Here is a 22,198-nt window from a genome sequence, read left to right as displayed (position 1 = left end):
TTTGCAGGTCTTTGAAATTTGGGAAATAATTTTTGTTCCATGTTTCATACATGGTCTGTTTAAAACGTCTGTAACTTTAGAACCAAAAATGGTACAGAAAAAAGGTCAACAGTTTCATAAACTAGAGTACATATGTATCTGTTGAATACATTTTTATATCAGATGCATTAACTTGAATTTTTGGCCTTGCTGTTTACTTCTGCTTGACCGGGGCCCAATACTTACCTAGAACTTATCTGACGTACGCCAGCGTATTTGCAAAATTTTTCATAGGTCGGCATACGCTGGCTAAATCGTCAAGGTGTGACAGCGGCATTAGGAAAGGCACTTCACTTATTATTATTATTATTATTATTAGTATTAGTATTATTATTATTGTGTGTGCTCTATAATTATAGTCTATGAGACCTATGGATCATTATGTGACAATCTGAATTTAAATCACAATATTGATCTAAAACAACAAACCAAAGTCAGAGCCTGATTCCTCAGGCGGTTTCACTTCGTGGAAACCGTCTGACCTCACAGCATTAGGATTCATTCGCTCGACAGTAGGCGGGTACTTTTTTAATTGACTGTGTGCTGTGGTCCAAAGCAAGAAAAATATCTGATGAAGGCTTTTTTTGCTGAAACGTTATTTTAAAAATAAAAAAGCTTTTGGACATCGGACACCTGAGTGTGCTATGCGTTTTTTCATTTTTGTCTTGCTGCTCCTTGCATTTGAAGAAGTTTGGGGTGCATTTTCTGTTTCTTTGACTTTTTTTATTTAACCAGTCGCTGTTATTTGGTCGTGACGTATGTAATGCGCCACATCCTGTAGGAAGGACAATAACGTCTTTCCTCCTTGATAAAATTCACCAAACTTTCTTTTTGTTCCGGCTTTAAATCCCCGATCTTGAGAATCGTTGCCAACACAGAATGTCTGTCTTCGTCTACATCCATCTCGACGCTTTGTTTACTGTTGTGCTGTTTCACAAAAGGGACACAGACAGGAGCTTGAGTTTAACATCATGGCTTCACAGAAGAGTACTGAAAACTACTGAAAGTAAAAGTACAGTTACATGGAAAATATTGTGCTGTACTGCTGTGTAAATACTGCTGCCAAAATTGTACGTTTACTTTTACTCAGAATACTAATTAGTTACTTTTTAACACAATTTTAGAAGCTTTTTCAAAAGTGTAATCTGCGTTCTGTCTGAGCTCTGGCCAATCAGAGCGGGCGATACAGAGCGGCGTGAGGACGTGTTTGTTCGGACAGGAGCAGACGTGGCGTGGGACACTTGAGACTTGTGCTGCTCTCACTAATTTCTATGATTTAAAATGTAACTCATTACAATTACATGGCTACAATTATACTTAATTACAAGTACAAGTTAGAAAATCTGCTCAGAAAAGTACAATTAACTCCAAAAGCTACCCAATTACAGTAACATAATTAGTTACTTTCCAGACTTGATTTTAACTTGTTTATTGCTATGGCAACAGTTCTAATTTGTCGTACTCAAACCTCTGGATAGAGAGAAAATTAAGTAGAACTTCTGAAATGTTTTTAACGAGGAAGAGAAAATGACGTTAAAATCCTAAACGCTGTTTGAGCAGAATATATCGTGTGCTTATGACATGTCACCACCTGATCCGCACAGAGGCCACGGTGACTCTATTCTCGGCCTCACACTCGCAAAGGGAGGCCATGGGAAACCTGAGTCCTAGAATGGGACACGGCCGGGGGTCAGGGAGTACAGCCGGGGCCCCATCACCCACTTCCGGATCTAAAACGGCCCTGACCTTCTAACTGATCTGTGCACGTCTAGAGCTGGTATAAAACGGACATCAGCGTCAGCCCAGAATGAACAAACCAGATCTGCGCCAGGAGCAGCGATGGCCCCCGTGACCTTTGACCTCTGAGCCGTCAAGGGAGCCGCCCATCACTGCACCGACAGGACCCAATAAAAGTACACACAATCCCCACAGAATCTTCAAAAAAAAAATCAAAAGAACGCTTGAAGAAGGTGCGGAAACAGTAACTGAAGAAACACAAACAGAGGGACTTGTGGGTAAAGCTGGCAGCAGCATTAACATCTCACTGTAATGAAGACGATATGGAGGCAGGACGCAGTCCTCCGCACGACGCAGTCCTCCGCACGACGCAGTCCTCCGCACGACGCAGTCCTCCGCGGGACGCAGTCCTCCGCACGACGCAGTCCTCCGGGACGCAGTCCTCCGCACGACGCAGTCCTCCGCGGGACGCAGTCCTCCGCAGGCGTAGCTGCAGCTGTTGTGGTGGAGCAGTAGGAGCATTAGGAGCATTAGGAGCATGTGAGGTTTCTCCCATGTTTGTTTATCTGTCACACTTTTATGAGCGCTCAGAGGCTCTGGGTCCAGGACCTGGAATGTTCTGCAGTAAAAATGAAGACACATGAAACATGAGGTTGATATATTTAATGCTCTAATAAAATAATACACCTTTATAGAAACACGATGCAGATTCGCACGGCGAACCCCGTCAGATACAAGCCTCAGCAACAACCCGTCGCCCTGGGCAACTACAGCAGCAACCCTGTTACCCAGGGCAACGACAGTCGCCACCCCGTTGCCCAGAGCAACCGCATCAGCAACCTTGTTGGCCGGAGCAACCGAAGCAACAACAAATCCTGTCGCCCGGGGCAACCACAGCTCCACAGTCCGTCAGGTGTCCTCAGGTTCTGAGTGAGGAGGCACAGCACCAGGAAGCAGAAGCTTTTTATACATTGCAGTTTGATTGGTGCAAGCTACATTGCTAAAATAACTCTTACAGGAGTTAAAATAACTTAAATTAAAAATATTAATCCCATTTTAAGTAGTTTTGACTAGTTAAGTTCTATTTACTTAAGAAGTCTTGTTTATTGGACTTGTTTTAAGACATTGCTGGCTGGTGTAAATATACTACATCTTTCCACTTGGAATATTGTTCCTTTGGCACAAAAAAATCTAAAATAAAATATACCATGCCAAAATCCTGAATCCATTCACTAATCTCATCTCTTCAAATCCAGAGAAACCATGAATCCAAGTCATTCCAACTCCTGTAGATATTTTGCAGTGTAGTATCTGTACATGAAAACCACAGTAGAAAAATAAGACCAGCAGTTATGGCAGAACATGGGTCACTGTCCCGAGGCTTTTCAAACACGTCCACATCTCCAGGTGCATGCGCGGTCCTCCGTAAGTGCTCTCCATCAGGAACATGCAAACATCTCCCCAACATTCAAATCCATCCCGTCTGCACAGCTGTCCGTCCACACTGTTAAAAATGAGATTAAAATATGCACATGACGAGTCCAGGAAAAATAAAAATCCATTTCCTTTCAAAAGTTCCGAAGTAAACATGATCAGGAGCAGTTTTTGGTCACATCGACGTCCTTTAGAGCGGGTGAAGGCGAGCGCGTGGTCCGATTCTCAGCGTTAAACACGAGTCTGAGCTGTAATGTCCTCACTGCACAATGACACGTGGAAATGAGCTCAAATGACTCGAATTCAGAATATTAAAGTTGAGCCTGATAGTCGCTGTGTTACAAAATTAGAATGAAAGTGACTTAGTTTTAGGTCCAATTGTCTTTTTCACTATTTTACTCTTAAATCGAGATAAAGAAACAGGTTTGACTGACAACTATTCATGGGTTTCAAGCGATAATCAAAATATTATCTCTTTTGAATGGGGGAACAGTCCTCACATAGTGTTTTCATTTCAGGAAGGAATTGTTTGTCTGAAATCAGAGTGACCAGACGTCCCTGTTAACCCGGGACGGGTCCCATGTCCCCTGTCTCTGCAGATTTATACAAAACCAGTGAGTTGTCCCAGTTTTATACAAGAAATGTCCCAGGTGTCCCCATTTTGGACCGATCTGATCTAAAGCAGGACTAAACTGGGACTAAACCAGGACTATATCAAGGCTATTTCATGTCTAAAGCAGGTCTATTTCACATCTAAGACAGGCCTAAGACAGGCCAAAACCAGGTCTAAACCAGGTCTAAACCAGGCCTAAACCAGGCCTAAACCGGGTCTAAACCGGGTCTAGACCAGGTCTGAACCAGGTCTAAAACCAAGTTTAAACCAGGTCTATACCAGGTCTAAAACTAGGTCTATACCAGGTCTAAAACCAGGTCTAAACCAGGTCTAAAACTAGGTCTAAAACTAGGTCTAAACCAGGTCTAAACTAGGTCTAAACCAGGTCTAAACCAGGTCTAAACCAGGTCTGAACCAGGTCTAAACTAGGTCTGAACCAGGTCTAAACCAGGTCTAAAACCAAGTTTAAACCAGGTCTAAAACCAGGTCTAAACCAGGTCTAAAACTAGGTTTAAACCAGGTCTAAAACCAGGTCTAAACCAGGTCTAAAACTAGGTCTAAACCAGGTCTAAACCAGGTCTAAACCAGGTCTAAAACCAAATTTAAACCAGGTCTATACCAGGTCTAAAACCAGGTCTAAACCAGGTCTAAATTAGGTCTAATCTAGGTCTAAACTAGGTCTAAACTAGGTCTAAACTAGATCTAAACTAGGTCTAAACTAGGTCTAAATCAGGTCTAAACTAAGACTAAACTAAGACTAAACTAAGACTAAAGCAGGTCTAAACCATTTCTAAACCAGAGGAGCATAAATCGCATTTGTTTAGCCAAAATACAGAAGTCAGGGTTTTTCTGCGTATTTTGTCTCAGATTAAACACTGACCCACGTGTGAGTCGAGAATGGACAGAGCCTCACACTTTTATCACTATTTTTATTTACACCCACCATCCCGACCCGGGTGTGTCCCAGTTTTTAACGTTAAAAATCCCGTCAATCTCCCTGAAACCCACGAAACGTCCCTTCCTGCCAAACCGGCGCTGTGGACCAGAGACTCAGTTCCATATTTGGATTTCCAAGCACAGGTTTTCAAAACAAACAAAGACCCGATCAGGAGCGAGACTGTCGATGTTACAGTCTTGGAAATCCAAATAGAAAACCTGGTTGCAAATTAGCTGATCTGTGTCTCTTGGTCCAAACTTAAACGATTTTTGAAGAGTTCCACTTAAAATAAGAAACCGTATCGTCTATTTTCTGGTCAAATAATTCCAATTTTAAGATTTTATTTCGCGTAAAAACTGTAAAGCATCAAATAAAACTAGACCGACTTAGAAAATAAATAATAATCTTCTTAAAAACGACATATTCTGAACGCGAGCGAGCCGAGCCGGAGTACAGACGTGCAGTTTTTTTTTTTCGTTGACGATGACGACGAGCGTGCCGCCTCTCCCTTGTCAGTCTGGAGTTACATTATGATACATCCACAGAGCAGAAGAGGAGACAGAGACAATCCTGAGGCACTTCACTGTCTACGTCCGGAGAGCGGGTCCAAAGTCCAGCTCCAAAAAGTCCAGAGAGAGTCCAGGTCGGGGGCAGGAGGAGGAGGAGGAGGAGGACACGGTTTTTGGAGATTAAGGAGAGTAGATCAATCTTCTTGCACAGAGGAACGGAAGCGGATCTGAAAGAGAAAATAAAAACACGGTTGAGGAATGTAGAAGTTTTATGACGCGTTTATGGTTCCAAATGTCCGTCAGTTTTAAAGGACACATACTCTGCATTCTTGTGGTTTTAATGTTCTTCTAAACATGTTTTTGGTCGCCTCGGGATACGTATTTCATTTTATTTTGACGATTTATAAACTACACTTCTGTTTCCAGTCAGTGTGTCGTTCGTTCGTTTTTCAATATAAAAACAAAAATAAGAAAATGAAAAAAACGAAAATTTTCTTCATTATTTATCTCCAAAACCAAAATGAAAAAACAGATAATGATTCGTTTTTTTCAGTTTTTGATTTTGTGTTTAAATGAAAAATGGAAAAAAAAACTGATAATGACCGTTTCCCGTTTACGTGACTTAAACTGTGATGCCGGACTGAACCAGGACTGAACCAGGACTGAACCAGGACTGAACCAGGACTGAACCTGGACTGAACCAGGACTGAACCAGGACTAAAACAGGTCCGGGACCAGACCATGACCAGGACTGAGACAGAGATCAGACCAGAACTGAGACCAGGAACAGGACCAGGACTGAGACTGACCAGAGGACTGAGGAGGGACCAGACCGACCAGGACTGAGACCAGGACTGACAGGACAGACAGGACTGAGACCGGACCAGACTGAGAGGACTGGGACCAGACAGGACCAGGACCAGGACCAGACCAGGACCAGGACTGAGACCAGGACCAGACCAGGACCAGACCAGGACCAGACCAGGACCAGGACCAGACCAGGACCAGGACTGAGACCGGGACCAGGACCAGGACCGGGACTGAGACCGAGACCGGGACCAGGACCAGGACCGAGACCAGGACTGGAGACCAGGACTGAGACCAGGACTGAGACCAGGACCAAGACCAGGACTGAGACCGAGACCAGACTGAGACCGAGACTGGGACCAGACCAGGACCAGGACCAGACCAGGACCAGGACTGAGACTGGGACTGAGACCAGGACCAGGACTGAGACTGGGACTGAGACTGGGACCAGGACCAGGACTGAGACTGGGACCAGGACGGAGACTGAGACCAGGACCAGAACAGGACCGAGACCGAGATCGGGACTGGGACCAGGACCGAGACTGGGACTGAGACTGAGACCGGGACCAGACCAGGACCAGGACTGAGACCGGGACTGAGACCAGGACCAGGACCGGGACTGAGACCAGGACCAGGACCGGGACTGAGACCAGGACCAGGACTGGGACCAGGACCAGGACTGAGACTGGGATCAGGACCAGGACTGAGACTGGGATCAGGACCAGGACTGAGACTGAGACCCCGACCAGACCAGAACCAGGACTGAGACCAGGACTGAGACTGAGACAAGGACCAGGGACTGAGGACTGTAATAGGTGTATCTGCCGCGTCGTTGTTGTAGCAGCTTTAGTTCGTTGTTACGTGGGGCAGAAATACGCTGCAATTTGTTAAAAAAAACGCTGAATCAATCTAAAAACCACTTTGGTGACAAATACAAGGCCCCCACTTCACTCTGAGAAGGTAGAAAGCTCTGAAAAGTTGATTTTGCATGAGATTGGCCCTTTAACACACAAACCCTGCAGTTTTAGGCTGAGTTCTTCTCTTGAAACACTCTGTTCCACCTTGTGATGTCATGTGGTAATAAAGAAAGTGCTCCTCTGTGTTTTAAAACTTCATACACCTTCACTAGAATCATTTGGATGATTTCAGACCTGGAATTTTTGTCAATCTCTAATACACTAAAGGTAAAAGGAGCTGTTAACGTGAAAATTACTGCTTCATGACATCACAAGGTGGAACAGAGCATTTTGAGATTTGGAGATGTAGACAGACATAGTTGATTTTGTGTAATAAAAGGACCTTAAACAGTTTCATCGTCCTGTTGAAAACTGCAGTACTTGACATTTTGAAACGTCTATATGTATGAGCCGGAAATACTGCGGAACATTCCAGGGAAAGATAATCTCCATGTTGACAAGTAAGAGGCAGACTCGCATCAGAAAAGTTACATGGCATATCTTTATCTTTAAGCAGTTAAACATAGAACAACCAGGATAAGGTTTCTAGGTATAGAGGCTTTGCACCGTCACGTGTCCCCATGACAACGGTACCTACGCCGCCATGACACCGGGCAACACTATGTCATTGACTTCAGCAGCATCGGAGAAACATGGGCAGGTTTTGTTGTGTATTTGGTTGTTCTAGACGCTCTGAAAGGGATAAAATGATTTGTTTCTTCACTGTTCCTCTGGAAATGACTCATCAGGACCAAACAAGGGAATTATCGAAAAAAAAAAGACGGGAATTATGTCTAGAGAAAATAAACGAAATAGAGATAAAATAAATAAATAAAGAGATTTCCTATGGTACCATCAAGACACACTCACGTCACTTTCATCAAGGTTTATGCTATTTAAATTGTTTCGTAGCTTATTTAATGGGAGAAGCACATTTACTGAACTAAAATGTAAAAAGAAAACATTTGCAGTGTGAGTGGCAGTAGAAACTGTATCTTCCAGCGCACATATAAACATGTCACTCGTCGTAGGACCCATGTTTTCTTTATTGTCTTGCTTATCCACAACTATGTCTTCTAGAATTAATCACTTTTTGCGAGCGGATCTTTCTAACGTTCGCGAGGATCTTTTCATGGCCGATTCTTTCGAGGTTCGGCTCACAGACTCTTCGACTCGTGCGTCATGTTGATCACAGGAGCCCAGTGTGGGTTCGTTGAATCGTAAACTAGTGCGGGTTTTCCTGGATAAATTAATGAAATTTTAGATCAGTAAATGTGCCTCTTTCATTAAATAAACTATGAAACTATTTAAATAGCAAATACCTTGATGAAACTTCAGGTGTCTTGATGGTACCATTGGAAATCTCTTCGCGGTTTATTTTTGCTGCTATAATCCGTGTCTTTTTTTGGATAATTCCCTTGTTTGATCCTGATGAGTCATTTCCAGAGGAACAGTGAAGAAACAATTCATTTTCCTTTCAGAGCGTCTAGAACAACCAAATACACAACAAAACCTGCCCATGTTTCTCCGATGCTGCTGAAGTCATTGACATAGCGTGCCCGGTGTCATGGCGGCGTAGGTACAGTTACTATAGGGGTCACGTGACGGTGCAAAGCCTCTATAGATATTTTTCACAACAGCTGGAAGTGCCCCGCTGTAGGTTTGTGGAACTTACCCAAGCCATATCCAAACTAATTTGATCCCAAAGGGGCCGGATCAGAAAACTCATGTCATATAAACCCCAAAAATAACAATTCAAGTTCAAATATTTGTGCAGGGAAACACAAATCTATTACAGAAATATTTTTTAATTGATTAACTTTTTCTTTTAAAAAATATTATTATATTATGAACAACCTGAAACTTTAAGAAAAATTTAATTTCAGCACAGTGTTTTAACAGTATCGATACCGTATCCTCGCATTAAACGAGACAACATACCGATATTTCAATATTTTTGCACAGTTCTATGAGTTGGTCTGTTCTGTTTGAGAGAAGAACTCAGCATAAATCTGCAGGTTTGTGAGTTAAATATGTGAATGAAACAAAACACAAGTCCAGGTCAGGCTGCGCAATGACTCGAATTTTGATCGCAATTTCGATTTGTGTGTCAAACGATCTTCAAACTCATGTACAGTTGAAACTATTTAAAGCTTAACAAAGTTTATTTTTGAATATTTTTTTTTATATAAATGAGTATATTCATTTAATTTTTAAAATATAGAGCTGGACATACATATCTTATTTTGGATGCATTTATCTTTTTCTTTGCCTTATTTCATGTTCAAAGTATATTTTATGTATTTCATGTTTTATATATTTGTAGCCTATATTTATTTTCAATTTGAAAGTTTTGCATAAATTATCTTATCTATTATTTTCTGAGAGAGAGAAATGCTGAATAAATGCATCGCGTAACAAAAAAATAATCGTGATTTTAATATTGACCAAAATAATCGTGATAATGATTTTTTCCATAATCGAGCGCCTCTAACTCCAGCTCTGTTTGTGATGAGGAAACAACATTAAAACATTAAATAGAGAATAGTTAGAGACGGTGCTGCTGCAGTGTATTTGCTCATGAGGAGTGGACAGAGACGGGGCTTAAACGCTGAGAGGGCTGCTGGCTCACACACGAGTGGCTTTAGCAGTAAATAACCCGCAGTGCTTTAATCCAGTCTGCAGAGCTCTGAAGAGTCCAGAGGAGAGGACGGACCGTGAGCCAGATCAGGACCGGGGCTTTAAACCAGTTCATGAGATAAGTAACAAGAGGAAAAAGAAGAGATCAAAAAAATCTAATCCGATATTTGGCCTGATGCTGTGGTGGAGATGGATTTATTTGAGTCTATATTGGGAGAGAAAGTTGCTTATTGTGGCTTTTAAATCTTTGGTGTAACTGAGGTTTATACAGATTTCATCTTAACGCACGATAAATATTTAGTTTACTCATCACTGTGATTATAATTAGACGATAATTTAATAGTCAATTAGGCTACGTTCAGACTGCAGGGCTTAATGCTCAATTCAGATTTTTTTGTGAAATCCGATGTTTTTGTGAGGTCGTTCACATTTCCAATTAAATGCGACTTGTATTCGATCCCCAGTGTGAACGTTAAACGGCCCGAAAGTGTCCCGCATGTGCACTGGAGACACGACGACGTCAACCGCAGCGAGCGTCTCTGTGTTTACGGAAGTTGTCCAAACATGGACGCAGCATTGAGCACCTGGAGATTTTAAAGTTCCTCTCGTACCGGAGCCAGAACATGAACAACTTACTTGTTTTAAGGAGGAGATTGAGAAGGAGAAGGACGAGGTTTTTGGTCGTGGTGTTTTGTGGGGCAGCGGCAGCGACGTCCGTTGAAAGGAACGTGTGGATGTGGAGACGTAGCCAAGAGTGGTGAGTGGTGATGTGCTTCGCTTCAGTGACACGGAGTTCATTAACAATTTTCGCCTACTTCAGCGCAGAATAGTGACGTTTGTGGCTTTTTGATAACGTGTAGGTAGAATGAATGCACTTTGGCCGTTCACACTGAAGTCGCATGTCAAAAGATCAGATATGTATCGGTTTCAGGAGCACATATCCAAGTATCCTCACATTTGAAAAAAATCGGATCTGTGTCGTTCAGACTGTCATTAAAAGATCAGATACAGGTCACATAGGGGCCAAAAAATCGGATTTGGGTCACTTCAGGCTGCAGTCTGAACGCAGCCTTAGTTTGATCTTTGTTATAATGTTGTTTCCTCATCACAACATCATTAAACACATTATAACGTCAAACGGGCTGATGTGGCTCTAGAGTGTTCACGGTTTATATGATGTAAAGTTGAGTTTATTTATGCAGATTAGTAATAGTAATAATAATGATGATTCTTATTATATAAAAACGTTAATGACTAATCGAAAATCGATTGTTAATTCTCCCGAAGATCGATTAATAAAATTTCATCGAATGCACATTCCAAACTCAAACATGTGTGAATGAAACAAAACACAACTTCAGGTCTATTTTTGAAGAGGTAACAACATTCTAACATGGCTTAAAGCTCACATGAGTCACTTTAGCGATCTAGGGATCTCCAGCCTTTTGTGTTCAGTGAGCTGGCTTTACAAAATGAAAATGAAAATGAAAATGAAAAAAGAAATCGCAAGAAATTGAGTCGATATAAGAGGGCAAGGTTTAGATGTACAGTTAGGTGCATATAAAACTTAAAGCCTTATCTATTATCTATTTATTAGAGCACAAAGTTCAAACTAACACATTTACAGTCTCACGATACGATATCGTCACGGTATGAACCTGACGATACGATATTTATTGCAATATTGTGGGAAAGCTCACGATATGTTTGGGAGGCACACGATTAGAGATGTAACAATATCCAAATCTCTCGGTTTTCACGATATTTTCACGATCTCATGGTACGATATTTATTGTGATATTTTGTTAGGCTAAATCTGTTAATGAGACTTTTTCCTCTTAAAATGTTTTGACAAGATTTAATCCAAAGAACTAAAGACTTAAAAGTGTTAGAACTGTTATTTCTTCTTGTAGTCTGCACTGAAATGGAGCAAAGGATCATGGTCTATGTAGTTCTTTCCGTTTTTTTTGGGTTTTTTTTAGCTCTTGCTGCACCATAACTCTTCATTTAAGCAAAGAGACTTGTAATTTGATATATTGTGATGGTCCACGATATTATTGTGAGAACTTTGACGATACGATATCACGATATTTCGGTTATTGTTACATCCCTAATGGTAATTCATCAAATTTGAGTTCAGTACAATACATATAAGTCAGAAATCCTTTGGTGAGCGACTTGTAAGGGGGTGGAGAGCTGCTGGTATCTCCCGAGCTGCAGGTTGGAGACTCCTGCTTTAGCGTAATATTGAAGCTTTAAATTCTCCCCAAACTTCACATGATCTTTTCAAACAGCACTTTAACTCCAGTCTAAAGCGTCTGTCTGTGCCCACCTCAGTGCTGCTCAGTGTGCCGCTGGCTCCAAGGCCGGGCCCTCCCCTCTGTGCGGGCCCCTGACCCCTGACCCCTGGCCCACAGCTCGGCTCTGGAGGAGGAGGAGGCCCCCAGCGTCTTGGAGCTGCCCACGAGAGGTGCGTCGCTGCCGGGGAGAGGTCGTCTCCAGGTGGCCGGGCTGTGGCTGGAGCTCACACTGGGCTCCGGAGCTTCAGGAGCCTGAAAGAGACAGTTTGAGAAGTTTAGCTGCTAAAATATGACAACACAAGTCACTTTAGATGTGTGAAGAATCCCTCAGTCGTCCAGGTAGAATCCATGAGGAGAAAATTCAGTTTGTCGACTGGACAAAAGTTAAGTTTGGTTGAAGACGTTTCGCAGCTCATCCAACCTGCTTCTTCAGTTCTGGTCAGACGCTGGTGGACACTTCCTTATATCTGCAGGGAGGAGCTAACTACACTGAAACTAACACACACTTGTTTACAGTTTCTGTTTGTTAGTTTGGCCTTTTGATCTGTACAGGGTGTGGGGTCTAATTAGCAGAACAATTAATGGCCATAATGGAGCTTCCACACCTCTGAACCTGACTTGGCTACACCTGTTGTTCTCTTGTTTGTTTTGAATTAGGTTTGAGGATTGAACTAACAAACAGAAACTGTAAACAAGTGTGTGTGTTAGTTTCAGTTAGTTAACTCCTCCCTGCAGATATAAGGAAGTGTCCACCAGCGTCTGACCAGAACTGAAGAAGCAGCTTGGATGAGCTGCGAAACATCTTCAACCAAACTAACTTTTGTCCAGTCGACAAACTGAATTTTCTCCTCACACAAGTCACTTTGTAAAATGTTCCATGTACAATAAAACAACCCTAAAGTCGATGGCAGCGTCCACGGTGAGAAAAAACCAAAACGTGTCTGTTTGCTGCAGGTGTTCCAATCAGTGAGAGCAGGTAGCGGGTGCTCTTGGAAAAAGGATCAAAACTTTAAACACGACGGAATCCAGGCACTCCGAAGAAGTGAAAATCGCACGAGGAAAAATATAGTTGGCCATCTAAATAAAAGCCTTTTAACTAGATCTTTCCTTGTGCGATTTTTACTTCTTTGGAGCGCCTGAATAACGTTGTGTTTAAAGCACTCACAGTGACTTCCATAGTAAGAGCTTTAATAGGCGAGTTTCAGCTGACGTCATTGTTATTAAAAGCCCGCGTTGCATGCTGGGAAATATTTTGGTCGGAGGCAAGAAACACGGTAGCGTCAAACACAGTGCGTAACCTCGCGTATTTCTCCCCAATAATGGTAAATTCCTGCTGCATTATCGGATGCACAAATAGAAGCACGGAAGAAGGAAAATGTCTTTTTCATATTCTGAGTGAAAAGAACCACTAACGGTGAATTAAACGACTTTCAAACATCCGCAGAGCAAACGTAGAAGATCCTAACAAACCGTGGACTCCAACAAGTTCAACAACACATCGAGACTCTTGGAGGTTTTCATCTTTTCTGCTGTGAATGACCCAGGAGTTTCCACCAAGTCATTGTGGATATCGCCCAAGTGAATATTTGTCCAGGTAGTTGGCGATTCTGACCAGAAATTTGGTTTGGTCCACCTTTTGTCGGGGTTGAAAAGGGTGATTTATCGTCCGTCGATGCTTATGACCAATTTCTGGTCAAATGGTCTTGGGTCCTCTGCCGTTAGAGTGGATAAATAACCGGGATCAATACCCTTTACGTGTTTTCTCGCTCCGTCCGTCATGTTGAATTAGTGTTTCTTGCCGCCGACCAAAATAATTCCCAGCATGCAACGCGCACTTTTGTCAACAATGAAACTCACCTATACTGAACAATTATTTCATGCTGTTCTTTCTTTCAGATATTATTTAGTTAATTTTTAATGCATATACTTTTATTTTGAAATCCAGGCTTTTATTTTGGTACTCCACCCCAGTCCACGGAACTGAAAGTTGAAAAATAAACGAGAGGTACAACAAGAGGCAACCAAACGGACTCATACCACTAAAAATCAAACTTAGTGCAACTCCTACAGAAGCAACGCCTGCATATTTACATTTGTACTTTTAATTTGAGTAATTTCATGGGTGTATAAATGACTTAAGAACAAATTTGTAAAGGTAAAAAGACATTATTTAAAGTAGTCAGCTGTTATTTATGTTAACAGCATGTTTGTATCACGCATCCTCATATAGTAATGATAAAAACAGATCCGTGATAAATTCATGTATTTATTTTCATGTTAAAATAAGACAACTTTTATGCGCTATTTACTGTAACTGCTTGGAATGTGAAATTATTAAGAGATCGCTGATGATATTTTTGTATTTTCTCTTGCAGTTTCACTCCACATTAAATCTGAAAACTACAAAAACTGTCTCGTCATTGAATCAGAGTTCAGCCCGTCTCAGTGAGGAGAGTAAACATGCAAATCCTGCATCGTTAAAAGTATTCACGCTCCCTCCCCCTGTACGAGAGTCCAAACACTCTCCTCCTGCACGCTCCACTGTGTCGTTCAGATTATGTTGGTCCATTTTCAGATTATCGTGTGTCTCTGCCTCTGTCCCTCTGCTGTAGAGTTTTGGCCCTGTCCCTGTCGCTCGCTCCGGTCCCCGTCAGACCTGAGCGCAGCTGCTTTTCATACGTCCTGTCAAACGGCCGCACAAACTCTGCACAAACCCGGCCAAGACGTTCAGAACGAGCGCAGATCTGAGACAGTAGCGGTGAGGGTGGGAGCGCTGTGAATGAAGCGTGACGCTGGGCTTGGCACGGCTCAGCTCGGACACGGCTCAGGGGGAGAGAGCGCGCACACACATACATGGATACACACGAACACACACACACGCACACACTCGCACACACAGACACACACAGACACACACAGACACACACAGACACACACACACGCTGCGAGGAGCCAGTGGCCTGACATGAACCAGACCAGCCTGGACCACTACACTGGAAAACTGTCAGTATTAGTCTTATTTAGTAGTATTTAACCAATTATTACTTGGCAGATGTATATAGTACTCAGTTACATTTACTTCAGCGTACTTTTACTACTACTTGACTAATATTTTTATTGAAGTAACAATACTCTTACTTTTACTTGAGTAAAAATTGTGATTAGCTTTATTTGGACAATAAGGAGCATCATTTGCCCAACTTTTTCAAAATCAATCTGTACTTAGTATAATTTTTTACTAGGGCTGGGTATCATTAAGAAGTTGCCGATACGATACATACCTCGATACACAGGCCACGATACGATACATATCTCGATACAGTGCACTTTCAATTCGATATGATATATTTCAAATCGATTCGATACGGTTCAATTAAAAATAAAGGCTAAATCGTGGCTGTGACACTAAAAGTGTTTGTTAAACCACTTCTTGTGCAAAGTTCATATGAAACACAAACATTTTAATAATCAAAACAGTGAAAATATCAAATGTGTTGAATAAATGAGTTTCCTTTCACGCCACAAGCCACAAAACTGTAGCTGTAACAAAATAATTTAGTAAAACACACCTAAAAATACTCTTGGTGATATATCGATACAGTAGCTCACGATATCGATACTGTATCATCACATTAAATGATACGATATATCGATATTCCGATATTTTTGCACACCCCTATTTTTTTTACACTTGCCAAAATAAACTTCCATGAGAAATTTCATGAAATTCTTTTGACGTTTACTGAGTCCATCAAGCCTCTGAAGTTTAGTTCCTGCAGAAGCTTTAAATCTGAGCTGAAAAATCTGTTTTTCTTTAATAACATCCTTATCCTTTCTGGAAACTTGGGTTTACCAAACCCTGAGTCGTACCTGTCACTGAGACGCTCTGGTCACGTCACACTCACTTACTCCACTTTTTTACACAGTCTATGATCACTACAGAAAGAACAAACTTTATGTCTCTCATTTCATCTTTGGCGTTTGTGGATTTTGGATAATTATGGAAAAAACACTCAAAATCTTGACAAAATTATCATATCTTAGAAAGTTATGAAGATAGAGATATAACAGCAACATTGATACATGGCCCTAAATTAGTTATTTTTAAAGTTTTTTGAGAAAAACACATTTTTCAGCCAGAGCCTTATAGACACCGTTAGGATGGAACTTAAGACCCCGTTTACACTGAAACAAATCCACGTATCACCGTATCGGAAACGATCTGCATCCAGACACGTTGTTTTTGTGTCCGCAAGTCTTCCCTATCCACACAGCTTTGAGCAGATTTGTTTACGTTTTACAGAAACTAAATTTAAAACTGCATGGCTAATTTGCATAAACTGAGCGCTCAACAAAACATCTTTCTATTGTGCGCTGATGCGGTTCAGCTTCTGTTGGACTAAAAGACACGACTCAGTGGAATATGAGTGTTCTTTCTGTGACAGAGGGGTGTTCTGCTGATGGTGAGTCTGTTCTGTGCTTCTATCGTGTTGGAGATGGTTCATGTTAAACTTTTCAGAGATTATACGTCTGCAGGTCGTACACACAGACCGTATATGGGCCCTGTCAAGCAGAAGTAAACAGCAAGGCCAAAAATTCAAGTTAATGCATCTGATATAAAAATGTATTCAACAGATACATATGTACTCTAGTTTATGAAACTGTTTGACCTTTTTTCTGTACCATTTTTGGTTCTAAAGTTACATATGTTTTAAACAGACCATGTATGAAACATGGAACAAAAATTATTTCCCAAATTTCAAAGACCTGCAAATCATGTAAATAAATGGATGTATTTCATCATATCTTGTGTTATTTCATCTTTGAACTGTTGATGAAGGTACATGATTGTTCAAAAAAAAATTATTTAAAATGATATAAATTTGCTTGGAAGGACTGACATATTTTATAGAAATAGTTTCCTTTCATTTTGAAGTAATATTAAAGTTCGGAAGAAAAAAGCGACAAATTGATGTAAAATCATTGCACCTTCTACTTGTTTGCACAATTTTCTCTCCGTTACTTTTCCCTCCGTTACCATGACCTTTCTTAATAAAAAATCTCATGAGTCAAAAAGTAAGAGGTTTTTCAACCTAATCTTGTACCATATGGTAGAAAACTATATGAAGCAAATATTCAAACCAGTTTGTTAAGGATATGTAAGTGAGAACCAAGAGTTATCACTGTTTGGATTTATTGCCCAAAAAGTGCTGCATATTTCATTCCCTCCGTTACCAACATGAGTTTTAAAATTTTTTGTCAACAACTTGAAAGAATATCACAGGTTTAACTTGACCCTGTTGGAGTGTAACTCTTTCCTACATTCTGATACTTTACTTATTTCAATAGTCCCTCTAGTTTCTGAATAAGAGACATTTGAATGTAAAAAATCTGCCCGTTTCCCTCCGTTACCACTTGACCGGACCCATATATGAATGCACATATATTCTAGCCTCTTAGTGTTTTGGCAGTGACTTACTTCACGGTGCATAGTCGTACATCAGAGTATCAGTGTTTTCAGGTGTCCACACAGTGCTGGATCAGATCTGTACTCAGATGAATCCGTGGGAGCTGGAGGCACCAGATCGTTCCGTCTCTGGAGCCGTTTTCAATCAGATTAGTGTGAACGAACACTGCACCCACAATGAAAACGACTCAAATATGAACTAGTGTGGACGGGACCTAAGAGGCTTTGTGGACCCAGTAGACATTATTCAGTTGAGCAAATATGCCACAGATTTTTTTTTTTATTGTATTGTCACATTTTAAAATTGTGTATAAGTTGAATTTCTGACATTGGGGCAAATGATGTACCCTAATGAACAACCTGAAATGATTTGAACATTTCTGTTTCTTGCAGCTCTTTCAGATCTGACTGAGTTTGTCTCATTTTTCTGTCTGGTCTTTGAAAACACCAGATTTTGTGACTTATTTTATGTTTTGTCCTTCACATTCACTTCAAATTATAAATCAGATGTTACGTCCCGACCACTACTTTGTACTTTTATTTGAGTAATACTATTTTGAAATAACTCTACCTCCTCAGTTACTTGGTTAAGTGGCAGTTTGTGGGTAAAAAAAAAGATTCAAAGTCAAAGTATTAACAAAATAAAGGTGTTGTCGTTTATTTTCATCAGTCTAATCAGAACTATTGTGTAATTTTGACTCGTTTCGGCCTTTGTTTACGTTATGGTTGCTAGGAAACTTTAATCTTAATTATATGATGATGTTAAGTGTGTTTTCGTGAAGCAGTCGAACCCGTCGTATGTAATTTACATAGTTTATACGGGCTGCACTTCAAATTTTAATCATACCTGGATTCAGATTCAGAGTGAGTTTTGTTTGTTTTTTTCCCCCCTGATCTATTTATTCCTCGTTCCCATGGAAATGTTTTATGCTCTTGAGGTTAGAAAATAAAAACTGCCAAAAAAAAATAGTGTACGATTATATTTTTTTGCTGAGCGTAAAAAGTTGGAAGCTCTGTTCATGCAAACTGTTGTTTTTGTGCCCTTGAGCAAAACACTTCAGCCGCTTTACACACGTGGCCTGGACTCGGGGTTTGGGGCAGCTGGAAGGACTAAACCAGGACTGAACCAAGACTGAACCAGGACTAAACCAGGACTGAACCAAGACTGAACCAGGACTGAACCAGGACTAAACCAGGACTAAACCAGGACTGAACCAAGACTGAACCAGGACTGAACCAGGACTGAACCAGGACTGAACCAGGACTGAACCAAGACTGAACCAAGACTGAACCAGGACTGAACCAGGACTGAACCAAGACTGAACCAAGACTGAACCAGGACTGAACCAGGACTGAACCAGGACTAAACCAGGACTAAACCAGGACTGGACCAGGACTGGACCAGGACTGGACCAGGACTGAACCAGGACTGGACCAGGACTGAACCAGGACTAAAACAAAGACCAAACCAGAGTTGAACCAGGAGTGAACCAGGACTGAACCAGGACTAAACCAGGACTAAAACGAGGACTAAACCAGAGCTGAACCAGGACTGAACCAGGACTGAACCAGGACTAAACCAGGACTAAACCAGGACTGAACCAGGACTAAACCAGGACTAAAACAAGGACTGAACCAGGGTTGAACCAGGAGTGAACCAGGACTGAACCAGGACTAAACCAGAGCTGAACCAGGACTGAACCAGGACTAAACCAAGGACTGAACCAGGAGTGAACCAGGACTAAACCAGCTCTAAACCAGGACTGAACCAGGGCTAAACCAGAGCTGAACCAGGACTGAACCGAGGACTGAACTGAGGACTGAACGAGAACTAAACCAGGACTGAACCATGACTAAACCAGGACTAAACCAGGACTAAACTGGGTCTAAACCAGAACTGAACCAGGAATAAACCAGGACTAAACCAGGACTGAACCGAGGACTGAACCAAAGCTGAATCAGACCTGAACCAGGACTGAACCAGGACTAAACCAAGAGGACTGAACAAGGACTGCACCACGTCTAAACCAGGTCTAAACCAGGACTAAACTGGGTCTAAACCAGAACTGAACCAGGAATAAACCAGGTCTAAACCAGGACTAAACTGGGTCTAAACCAGAACTAATCTTGGACTAGGACTTTGAATCTAGTTCCGCCCCTGAGAGGGTGGAGTTCTGAGCGGGTACTTTTGCCCGAGGTCACCCGACGATCTACGCAGGTGCACCTCAGAACCCGTCCCGACACTCGGATTTTAGCGAATTTGTACGAAGAAAAATGAAAAACCCACCACTTCCGTCCAGGTTAAATTTCATTGTGACGTACGTTACTCACATTTGTACCCAGTAAAATATTAAACATTTTTCCCTGTAATGCCTTAAATTACTATATTCCAGCAAAAAGCAGTGCAGTAAAGTAATTTGTTACTTTTACAACAAGTTACTCCCAACACTGTGTTTGAGTAACTTTTATTATCAGTCTGTCTACATGTCTAAAGCTCAAAACACTTTCTTCTCCCTTGTGATAACTTGAAAACTACCTCTTCATGACAAGTTAACAGCTCCTTTTGACTTTTGTTGAGCAGAAAAAGGAAATTCCAGGGTTGAAATCATCCAAATGATTCTAGCGAAGGTGTGGAGTTTAAAAACACAACGGCGCACTTCCTGTATTACCGCATGACATGAAAAGGTGGAACAGAGTGTTTTCTGTTTGAGAGAAGAACGGGGTTTGTGTGTGAATGAAACAAAACACAACTCCAGGTCTGTTTTTGAGGAGGAAACAACATTAGAACATAGATCAGAAAATAGTTACAGACTGAAGCATTGACTGGCTCGATTCATTATAAAACATTTTGACTTGATGTCGTGTTTTTCTCGTGTGGATCATCAGTCTGACGTTCTGAACTGGAGCCTTGTTTCTCCTCTCCAGGTTTGTTTTTGAGCGAGCGATGAAACAGCAGAACCAGGCCAGACCTAGTGCCTCTGCTCAATTTCATTTCTCTCCAGCGACTAGGTCAGGAATCAAAATACACTAGATGATTCGCAAAAAAACCCGGAAGTGCAAGTTCGGGCACCAGCCAATCAGCGAAGATCCAGACATTCTGTGTTGGCAAGGATTCCCGAGATCGAGGATTTAAAGCTGGAACAAAGAGAAAGTTTGGTGAATTTTATCAAGGGGAAAGACGTTATTGCCCTTCTTCCTACAGGATTTGGTGCATTACACACGTCACGACCAAATAGCAGAGACTGGTTAAATAAAAAAGTACCGTATTTTACCGCTTTTAGGCACTCTGGATTATAATATGGTCGTGTTTGATTCAACAATGGTTTATTTAAGTGTATTTTTGTGAACAAGTCCTTGCTGTAAACCAGACTACATTAGACTGGTTCTATGTTAACAAGTCTGTTTTATTTAGGCCTGTTGTTTTTGTTTGTCTTACAGTTCCTGTGTTAAATGTTCTTCAGAAAGTAAGGTTTATTGATCTTTGAAAGGGTGTATTTGCATTTTTATTCCATTGTCATTATAATAGTTGAAATTGGTCTCAAAGTGTCAATATTATCGTTTATCGCAATAAATTCTTGGTCAATTAATCGTCCAGCAAAATTTGTTATCGTTACAGGCCTACTTGAGAATAACTTGTGGTTACTCTACCACCTCCAGCTGAACCTGTCAGGTCAGCTCCAAATACCTGTACTTGTTTCTTTAATCAAGTCTTTTTGGACAAATACTGTGATTAAAAATATCCAGATTATGACAAAATAATCCACAAGTGTCAAAGACTAGAACTACAGAGCACACACACACACACGTCTGCTTTAAAAGGCCATGTTACACTATTTTCTGATCTTTTCTGGTGTTTTCTGAGGAGGCTTAAGTGTCCAATTTGAGAAAGTCAATAATTGGACCCAATGTCTTTTCAGAGATCTGCATTTTAGCTTTAGTTGAGCTGTTAACCGCTCCACTGTATAAACACGTCTCATCCACTTATGTCAGCGCGGGTTGCCAGTTCCAAAGCTGAAATCCAGCAGTTTTAAACCTAAAATGTGTCTCTCTGACCTGAATGATCACCACCTACACTATAGAAGATAATTTGTTCCGTTAGATTTAGAATTTTAAATCCCTGAATACTGAAAAAAGATGTTTGAATTATTTTTAGCTGCTGAAATTCAACCGAACATTTCACATTTTACTTTAAAAACAATGCACAGATTCATAGATACAAAACTCATCAAAATCAATGAACATAGGGAACTACATATCCCATGATTCATTTCAGCGCAGACAATACAAATAAATATATTTTTTACTTTAATTCTTGAGATTATGACAGAAAAAATTCACGCCAAAATCTTGTCAAGGTATTTTAAAATCCAAAAAATGTCTTATCTACAATTCGATTTAATTCAATCTCCAGACTATCGCAATAAATATCGTACCGTGAGATGTATATCGTGATAATATCGTACTGAGAGATTTAAATATCGTTACATCCTTGTTCAATTGTGGATGTTCTATTGTATTTTAATCCATGTTTGAATCAAATTAAGTTAATCCAACATGTATACATGTAATTAGTTTTTTTTTTAGTAATGCACAGCTATAATGTTTTTAATTTAAATTTTTTTATTTTAATTTAATTTTTAATGTATTCATAAGGTGGAAGCTTTAATATGCATGTTTTTGGGGTTTTTGTCTCTTCCGAGACCTACTTTTTTATCTAGTCTTTTTTTTTTGTTATATACGTGCAAAATAAATAAATAAA

At 40.8% G+C, this 22,198-nt stretch overlaps 1 protein-coding gene across 3 annotated transcripts in view; it reads right to left on the bottom strand.

Annotated features, from left to right (window-relative positions):
* Positions 1–4,626: 4,626 nt before the first annotated feature.
* The window catches only part of luzp1 (leucine zipper protein 1), a 128,171-nt gene continuing 110,599 nt past the window's right edge, over positions 4,627–22,198 (bottom strand). For all 3 annotated transcript variants that reach the window (XM_020926083.2, XM_055159497.1, XM_055159504.1), the window contains exons 7-8: positions 12,005–12,224; positions 4,627–5,496 (exon numbers count right to left, since the gene is read on the bottom strand). In XM_020926083.2, coding sequence (XP_020781742.2) covers positions 12,006–12,224 — 219 coding nt within the window. In that variant the 3' untranslated portion in view covers positions 4,627–5,496; position 12,005. The remainder of the gene's footprint in view (positions 5,497–12,004; positions 12,225–22,198) is intronic.

The sequence above is a fragment of the Boleophthalmus pectinirostris genome, unplaced genomic scaffold (assembly GCF_026225935.1).
Source record: "Boleophthalmus pectinirostris isolate CB_2022bp ecotype Guang Dong unplaced genomic scaffold, ASM2622593v1 HiC_scaffold_10, whole genome shotgun sequence".
Taxonomy (NCBI): domain Eukaryota; kingdom Metazoa; phylum Chordata; class Actinopteri; order Gobiiformes; family Gobiidae; genus Boleophthalmus; species Boleophthalmus pectinirostris.
Note: the sequence above shows the minus strand (reverse complement) of the source record. Positions and strands in the feature narration are given on the sequence as shown.